This window comes from Sinocyclocheilus anshuiensis, unplaced genomic scaffold (assembly GCF_001515605.1).
Source record: "Sinocyclocheilus anshuiensis isolate Anshui unplaced genomic scaffold, SAMN03320099.WGS_v1.1 scaffold75, whole genome shotgun sequence".
In the NCBI taxonomy this organism is placed as follows: domain Eukaryota; kingdom Metazoa; phylum Chordata; class Actinopteri; order Cypriniformes; family Cyprinidae; genus Sinocyclocheilus; species Sinocyclocheilus anshuiensis.
This window is the reverse complement of record NW_015549634.1, coordinates 604411-614127: the sequence shown is the minus strand read 5'-3', so window position 1 is coordinate 614127 and position 9717 is coordinate 604411. Positions and strand designations below refer to the sequence as shown.

Genomic DNA, 9717 nt, shown 5'->3' with positions numbered 1-9717 from the left:
TGTATGTGTACTGTGTATATTTATTATGTATATATAAATACACACACATGCATGTGTATATATTTAAGAAACATAGGTTATAATTAAATATTAAATATATTTATTTATAATATAAATGATATAAATCTAAATGTAGACGTAAATACATGTAAATATTTTCAAAACATATACTGTATGTGTGTGTGTTTATGTATACATAATAAATATACACAGAACACACACATATATTATGCAAACAAACTGTTATTTTGTATGCGATTAATCGTTTGACAGCACTAATTTGTAGTATAAATAATTATTAAATATAATTTAATAACTATAAATATATATGTATTTTAAAATATATGCCTACAAATTTAGATGGATAGATAGATAGATAGATAGATAGATAGATAGATAGATGGATGGATGGATGGATAGATGATAGATGGATGGATGGATGGATGGATGGATAGATAGATAGATCCACCCAGGAAAGATTTAAGGTTTTGTGATAAAGACAGTCAGACTGCACATGATCTGTTTATTTCATGATGTTTGCCAGATAACAAACTAAATGGACATAAAATACATTCACAGGTAAAATTCAGCCGTCTTAGGTCAGATCGCCCTAACAAATGATGTTTTCTCAGAGAAGGCGTTTAGTTCTTAAAGTCTGCATGAGAAAACACTTGCCAGAGGAGTGTTGTGGGTATAAACGCACCTTTGTTTTAGCCGAATAGAAGTCAGAACATGTTTGTTCCAAATACTTCATGAAGGTGTAAACGTAATACGCATTGTTGCATAAACAGACTCATTTGTTAACAAATTCTGGTTGTTCGCCGGAGTGATTTGAGACTGTAATTAGCATAGAAACACCTACTTCGGAAAATGATGTGAAGTATTATTAAACAATGTAAAAACCATCTATCAGCTGTAGTTTTTATTTTTAAAACAAAAAAATGCGGAAAATGTATAAGCATCAAATGCAACTGAGTCACGCGCATATATTGCAACACACAGCTGTGTGTGTTTGTTGACACATGACTCATGAATGTGTGTGTCTGCAGCTGGTGATGTATATTAGCTGGTATAATAGACTGTGTGTGTAAACGAGGCGATCAGAACAGAGCCGTATTGTTGAGCGTGTGAACAGCGGCTATTGTGAGCAGCAGTGACGACTGTCTTTATCTCTGCATTATGAGCTCGTTTAGATTAACGTCAGCATCAAATCAGAATGAACTATTCCTGGTCTTGTAAAGAAAAAGATCTAACTGTAATATTTTGCTCAGCTTTCCATTTTCAGCTGTCTTGTTTTGAAACACCTCTCATATTGATACACATTTTTCCATGGAGAAAATAAAGTGCTGACCTACATTTGTTGAATATCCTGTTTCACTCTGAAATACAGGCTTTCTGTGGGTCTTAAAAATAATAATTCATTTGCCTTTCCACAAAAAAGTCCACAGAAGTCATGGCATTAAATGTTGCATGCGCTGCAAAAAATGAATATTTTTTGCAGTGTGATCAGAAGGTACAGTAAAAGTTATTTCCATATTCTAGAGGTTGGAAGCAGTTTTTTTTGTAATTTGAATGAAAAAGTAAAGGAGATCAATTGAAAGTTGTATTTATAAACTTTAAAGCATTGCTAATACATTTAGAAACTATGTTGGCAGATTGTGTTCCATTCAATTTATCACTTGCGTTTTCTTTACTTGGTCTTAAATTGACCTTCATAAAACCTGCAGAAACCCTGGAAATATGTCAGAATATAGACGTAAAAAACTGTGGTTTTATCCCATCTGCTGCATTACTTGCATCGTCATGACATCATCATGACATCATCGTCATGACATCATCCCGTCCAACCGCAGGACAGAGAGAATAAAAGGTCTGAAATAAAATCTGAAAATATGGTTTTCTGTGTTAAATTCTGCAAAAACGACAGAAAACTAAAGTTAAACCATGCACAGAAAGGCTTGTGGGTGTGAAGTTGAGCGGGTTGGGGATGTTCTTCCGAACACACAGCGGTTGAGGGTTCAGATGTCCGTGTTCCTCCCTGCACCAGTTCCTGTCTGAGCCTGTAAAACGCTCTCTCTCTCTTCCTCTGACAGGAAAGGCCTCATTTCCTGAGGCTGATCTGAATCAGAGGCACAGAGGGAAACGCTTTCAGACGCACTACTGAATGAGTATTTCAGTGAACAGAGTGAGCAGGACGGGATAACCTTGGTAATGCCATAGTTTATAAGCTATGGGAACCATGCCATGTTTTATGAATATGAAAATTGTTCAATATGATGTGTCATAGTAAATGAATATACTAATGCTAATATACTAATATGCTAAAGCTAATACGAATATGTTAATCATCCAGTATGATGATGTATGAAATCATTCAGCATGATGGTGTATGAATATGGTATGAATATGGAAATTGTCCAGTGTGATGGTGTATGAATATGGAAATTGTCCAGTGTGATGGTGTATGAATATTGAAATTGTCTAGTGTGATGGTGTATGAATATGGAAATTGTCCAGTGTGATGGTGTATGAATATGGAAATTGTCCAGTGTGATGGTGTATGAATATGGAAATTGTCCAATGTGATGGTGTATGAATATGGTATGAATATGGAAATGGTCCAGTGTGATGGCGTATGAATATGATAATTGTTCGACGTGATGGTGTATGAATATGTAAATTGTTCAGTATGGTAATTGTCCAGTATGTTGATGTTGTATGAATACAGAAATCGTCCAGTGTGATGGTGTAAGAATATGGTAATTGTGATGGTGTATGAATATGTAAATCGTTCAGTATGGTAATTGTCCAGTATGTTGATGTTGTATGAATACAGAAATCATCCAGTGTGATGGTGTATGAAAATGGTAATCATTCAACATGGAATTTGTTCAGCGTGATGGAATATAGAAGAATATAAGAATATAGTATGAATATAGAAATAGTTTTGTATGGTAATTGTCCAGTGTGATGGTGTATGAATGAATATGATATTTGTTCAGCGTGATGCTGTATGAATACGGTTATTGTTCAGTGTGATGGGGTATGAATATGATAATTGTTCGACGTGATGGTGTATGAATATGTAAATTGTCCAGTATGGTAATTGTCCAGTATGTTGATGGTGTATAAATACGGAAATGGTTCAGTGTGATGGTGTATGTATATGATGATTGTTCAGTGTGATGATCTATGAATATGGTAGTAATGTAGTATGAAAGTTTAAGAATGTGCTAATCATTAGTAAAATGTAATATGAATATGATTCTCATTCTGTATGTATTTTCTAGTTCTGCAGAAATCCATCTACAATAGACAATCATTTCCTGTAGACTAGTGATAAATATTTTTGTATTTCAAGGGTTAATTTATTTCCTCCATTTGTCATCTTTATATTTTTAGCCATGTTTTTTAGTTTCATATATGACTCTTATTAGTGACTCTTCCTGGTTCTTGACGTCTGTATGAATGTGATGATTGTAAACGTCTTAATCCAGTGTGTGTCTGTGTGTGTGTGTGTGTCACTCAGACGTCTGGAGCTTTAGTGTGTGTCTCGTCTGACATGCCGTCTTGTTACTGAGTGATGTAACACAAACGAGAGTCGTGTGATTGTGGAGGGTTACTGTCGTTCACTAAACAGCTACGTTACAACACTCCCTCTGCTTCTCGACATGTTTCCCATCATCCTTCAGTCTGTGCCAGGGATGTTTGTGTGTGTGTGTGTGTGTGTGTGTGTGTGATGTGGCCTGTCTCGGCACATCGTCTGTTAGTTATGCAAGTGTTCCAGCTGCTGCAGCCCGCAGTCTGATAGTTGTGAGTACGCGAGAGATCCCACATGTTAGCCAAACTCCTGCTGGTGCATTCTGGGATGCTCCAGTCTGGCTGTCTGCAGTTGCACATATACTGTTCATTTACACTATAAATATCACTTAAACAGCTACGTTACAACACTCCCTCTGCTTCTCGACATGTTTCCCATCATCCTTCAGTCTGTGCCAGGGATGTTTGTGTGTGTGTGTGTGTGTGTGTGTGTGTGATGTGGCCTGTCTCGGCACATCGTCTGTTAGTTATGCAAGTGTTCCAGCTGCTGCAGCCCGCAGTCTGATAGTTGTGAGTACGCGAGAGATCCCACATGTTAGCCAAACTCCTGCTGGTGCATTCTGGGATGCTCCAGTCTGGCTGTCTGCAGTTGCACATATACTGTTCATTTACACTATAAATATCACTCAGCGTCTGAGACGGATGATGTAAACGGGACGCGCTGCTGTAATATCATGTGACTATGGAATCGGCTCTCATATTCTGACCTAGTTTCATTATTTTACAGCAGAAATGCTTGCTGCTCAAACACACACACACACACACACACACACACGTTTATCTAAATGTTGAATAAATAGCCGTGCATTTATGTACTACTTAGTAATAAAGAAAACATGCTAACTAAAGTACGTCGGGGGAGAAATTACATCTTTAGAGAACAGCATTTTATGAAATATATGCATTATATATCATGCATTTATAATTCATTTGATTTTTACTGGTATTATTTTTTATATCATTGACATACTATTATAGTTTTGTTAATATTTTGAATTAGATTTTTATTCGAATATTTTCTGTTTTCACTTTAATTTGATTAACATTGTTGTGTGTTTTTGCCATTTTTATTAGTTTTTGATTTTTTTTATGTCTAAATAGTTTTTATACATTTTTATTTAGTGTAGTTTATTTAGTTTTTGGTTATTTTAGTACTTCAGGTTAAATGAAAATAGTTAATTTTAGCTAATTGCCAAGCAAAATTTATTATTTTCAAATTTTTTTAGATTTTATTTCAGGTAATGTTTATTTTAATTCAAGTAGCAAAAAAATATATATATTTTTATTTTTAAGTTATACTTTTAGTTTTTGTAGTTTACCTATAATCACAGATTTTTTCTTGACCTGTTGTCTTCGTTGTTTAATGTATGTTTGAATAAATCTGCCATTAAAACAGGTTTTTATTTTAGCCACAGTGTAAATGTTCATAACTCTGTTTTTATTAGAGTGTCGATTATTAAATAAACGTAATTAATTGATTATTTAAAATATTTGTTTTAGGTTTGGTTAAAAATGTTGTTGCATCACTAATTTTTACACATTTTTCAAGAAATTGTGGTTGTTGTGAGGCCGTTACTAGGCTGTTCTAGTTGGTTGCTAGGTGGTTTCTTCCTGTCTGGCCTGACAAAAAGCCTCTGTGCGTCTGATCACTGAATCTGGCACTGTGTCTAAATGGAGTGTGATTTCAGGGTCTGAGCGTTGGATGGCCGGGCGATAGGGTCAGAGACGGTCTGGCAGGATGAATTCTTTCCCGTCCATGGACAGACACATCCAGCAAACCAACGACCGGCTCCACTGCATCAAACAGGTGAGAGAAAACACATGATCCCTACAGAACCCAGACCTTAAAAACACCTTTAGGGTCTCCATTCGGCTCACTAGCCAGTTGTCACTCTCTTCTGAGAGTGTTTTAATAGATTCATGAGCTGTGACGCCCCCTACAGGACACCTGGAGGGCAGACGGGCTGTGGTTGAACAGTTATTAGACTGCCAGGAACAATAGACAATAATTTCCTGTAGACTAGTGATGAATATTTTTGGATTTCAAGGGCCTTTCACACCTCAAAGCCTAACTAAACACATTTTTTCAAGCATAATGTTTGAGTGTGATTTTCTTTTCTCAGCACCTGCAAAATCCAGCAAATTTCCAGACGGCGGCGTCGGAGCTGTTGGACTGGTGTGGAGATCCACGAGCGTTTCAGCGGCCCTTTGAGCAAAGCCTGATGGGATGCCTAACGGTGAGGTCAAATCAATCAGTTTCAGTCACTTAAAGGGATAGTTCACCCAAAAATGAAAAATTCTGTCATTAATTACTCACCCTCATGTCGTTTCAAACCCGTAAGACCTTCGTTCATCTTCAGAACACAAATTAAGATATTTTTGATGGAATCTGAGAGCTGTCTGACCCTGCATAGACAGCAACACAACTGAAATGTTCCCAAGTCCAGAAACGTAGCAAGGAGATCTGTAAAATAATCCATGTGACATCAGCGCCATTTTGGAGAATATCGTCCATCAAAAATATCTTAATTTGTGTTCTGAAGATGAACGAAGGTCTTACGGGTTTGAGGGTGAGTAATTAATGACAGAATTTTTCATTTTTGGGTGAACTATCCCTTTAACCAGTCAGCAGTCAGCTTTCATCCGCTGTTAGTAATATGAACAATTGGTTGTACCAGCTTCGACAGTTACCTTGTGTAAAGATCAATATAAAGATTAATATATACAATTTTATTCTATTCTGGTCCAATTTATTCTTTTTATATTATTCTATTCTGGTCAGCTCTGTGTTATTGAAATTTTTTCTATTGTACTCTTCTATTCCTTTGTGCTTTTATTTATTCTATTCTATTCTATTCTATTCTATTCTATTCTATTATTTCTCTTCTATTCTGCTCCAATTTGTTATTTTTATTTAATTTTACTCTGCTCTGCTTTATTTTGCTCTTCTGTTTGTTAATTTATTCTATTTTATTTTGTTCTGTTTGGCTCCAGTTTATTATATTATATGCATTTTATTTTATTTTATTCTGTTCTGATCTCTTCTCTTTTCTATTCTACTCTTCTATCCTATTGCACTTTATTCTGTACCATTTTATTCTTTTCTAATCTGCTCCATTCTATTCTCTTCTGTTGTACTTTAATTTATTGTAGGCCTATTGTTTTTTCTGTTCTATTCTATTCATTTTATTGTATTTTATTCTGCTCTCGTCTATCTACTTTTCTATTCTATTGTGCTTTAATAATTTTTTATTTCATTCTGTTCTATTCTGCTCCAATTAATTCTATTCATTTTATTTGAAATGGTCCTGCTCTGTTATATTGTAGTCTGTTTGATTGTTCTTTTCTGTTGTATTCTGCTTGAATTTATTTACGATGTGCTTAATTTTATTCAGTCGGCCTAAAGTTTATTGCTTCGTGACACTTTTATTCTATGAAGTGACTCTGTGCAGTAATGTCTGATTTAGTGTTTCTGCTGTTTCAGTTTCTACAGCAGAGAAAGAGCAGATCTGAGCTGCATTTAAGGAGAATGTGGAAAAAGGGCTAAACCAAACCTCCCTCAGATGTTTAATTAGGCGCTTTAGACACACATGATGTGTGTTTAACTGTAATTAAGACGCAGATATGAACGTCTGTGCTTCAGGCCTCAGGGTGTGGTGCTGTTTAACGTGGGCCGACCTCACGAGGGTTTGCAAATCAGGACAGATATTTTATTCCCAAAACCGCAACCACCCAATTTAACTATGACAAAGCATGCATGCATGAATGCTGAGATTTCAGTGATGTTTGAATATTATTTGCGTCTGTGTGTCAGGTGGTGAGTCGTGTCGCAGGTCAGCAGGGTTTTGACATGGATCTGGGGTATCGGCTGCTGGCCATTTGTGCTGCAAACAGGGACAAATTCACCCCCAAATCAGCAGGTGAGACTCCACCATCCTCTACGAATGTCTCAGCACCCTTATTAAACTGCAAAATGTGACATTAGAGTCCATATGAGCTGAAATGGTGCTTTTGGACCTGCTGCTGGACTGGGAGAAACTGAGCAGAACGATGACGTAACTAACTAGTTTACTACATTACCTATACACAAAGAAGCAGAGCACATTATGGTCTGTTTTTGAGGCTCATAGTTTAGAGAACATATTTTTACTTCCAAAAACATTTAAGACACAGTCTGTATCAGTGTTATTTTAATATCATTGAGATACTCTTAAAGTCTTTTTCAATCAGTTTTCATTTAAAAATTTTCCATTTTCATTTGAACTAAAATAAAAAAGTAACATTAAAAAATAAAAATTAAAGAATGAAAATGTTGTTGTTTTTGTAATTTTTAGTTAGTTATTTTATACTTGTCTATATAGTTTTTATTAATTTGTATTTAACTGGCGCCATCTTTTTAATATAATTTGTTATTTTAAAAATATTGTTTTATTTTATTCAAAAATTTAATTAAAATTGTATATTATTTTAACTAAATTAAGATAAAAAAAGTTGCCTTGGCAACTAGCTGAAATAAAAAAATATATTTTATTTAACTTCAGTTGATGTTTATTTTAATTTCAAAACAACAACTAAAATAGATTTTTTTTAAAAGGTTTTCATTTTATTTTTAGTTTTAGCTAACTATAATAACCCTATGCCATCAAGAGCTTATGATGTAACACTTCATACATAATGAATAAAATTTGGTGTAATTAATTCTTACATATTATATTTATAAATAAGTTCTGAGAAAATAAATCAGTATGATATGTCTATGTATGATATACTAAGTAAAACTAGAAACTAATTTCTAACCGATTTTGCATCACATTGTGGTTCTTCATGGGCACTTCAAGTGTAGACAGAATTATTAATTATAATTAAGCATCTGCAATCATCTATAATTGAACATCTAGTTTTGTGTTGTTGAGTTGACTTTATCTTGTTGTGTTGATGGAAAAGGATTATCCAGCAACTTAAGGGTCGTGCGTTTCATAGGAGACAGGTTTTTCTGAGTTTTTCTATGGTTTTTCCAGCAGTGGTCAGTGAAAGCTGCTGTTTCGGAGTGATTCCTGTCTGGTGTTTGCTTGATTGAGATTCTCGTACTGTCTGAGAATGATTCTTCCCTCAGAGGAATCTACAGCGCCAGAAACAAACTCAGGTTTATAGCTGTCTGATGTCGGTCTAGACTGGGTGTGCGTTTGGGGTTTTTATGCACTTCTTCAGTTCACTGCTGAACGTCTGACAGTAAGGGGATTTGATAGCTGTGTTTGTTTCTTTCTTCCCACATAATACAATGAGTTAACTCGAATCAATATTCATGTCCATTTATTTGTATATTCGGCCAGTAGCTGTGGTATTAATAAAGAGTAGATTAATACAGCTGCAGATGATCATAGCATGATAGAGAGTGTGATATTGCTTTAATACAATGCTTCTTAAACAAGTTAATATTGACTAACTTATATTGCAAACAAAATATGAGCATATATTTTGTTTCTTTTTGCTCTGATAGTGTAAATAGGTCCAAAAAAGAGGATTACGGATGGATTTCTATGAACTGTGATTCAAACACTGAATCACTTCAGAATCATTTCAAATATGCCAAACAGCCACTTCAGATAATTGATTCAAAATGTTAAATCTAAGAAGTAAAATATGAATATAGTAGTTATTATACATGAGAAAAAAATAATCCTAACATAATGACTAAATAAAAAGTGCATGGAAGTAATTGTGAAATTCATGTTGCTTATTTTTATTTTTTTTTTAACTGTTCAAACTGTTTTTTAACTGTTGATGTTTTAATTTAAAGAACCTTGGTTATGTCTTTGAAACAGTGATACAGTGCTGGAGTCTGTATCTCACTGGTGGTTTTCCCTGCAGATCAGTCGCTCCTAATTGCTTTCGCTTCAGTGTTTGGCAGGAATTTCACAGCTGCTCCTGCGGAAGACAGATACACTCATTAACCCTTCATTTACCACAGCTTTCTTAAAAACGGCTAAAATACTACAGCACAACGGCTTGAGTGTTTTCATTATCTTATGTGTGTGTGTGTGTGTGTGTGTGAGTGTTTTTGTGTGTGTATGTGTGTGTGTGTGTGTGTGTGTGTGTGTGTGTGTGTGTGTGTGTGTG

At 34.9% G+C, this 9717-nt stretch overlaps 1 protein-coding gene across 1 annotated transcript in view; it reads left to right on the top strand.

Moving 5' to 3' along the window:
- LOC107659647 (zinc finger MIZ domain-containing protein 1-like) overlaps window positions 1-9717 on the top strand; it is a 46995-nt gene that overhangs the window by 13748 nt on the left and 23530 nt on the right. Inside the window, exons 2-4 of the mRNA XM_016448657.1 lie at window positions 5289-5407; window positions 5724-5837; window positions 7415-7520. Coding sequence (XP_016304143.1) covers window positions 5339-5407; window positions 5724-5837; window positions 7415-7520 — 289 coding nt within the window. The 5' untranslated portion in view covers window positions 5289-5338. The remainder of the gene's footprint in view (window positions 1-5288; window positions 5408-5723; window positions 5838-7414; window positions 7521-9717) is intronic.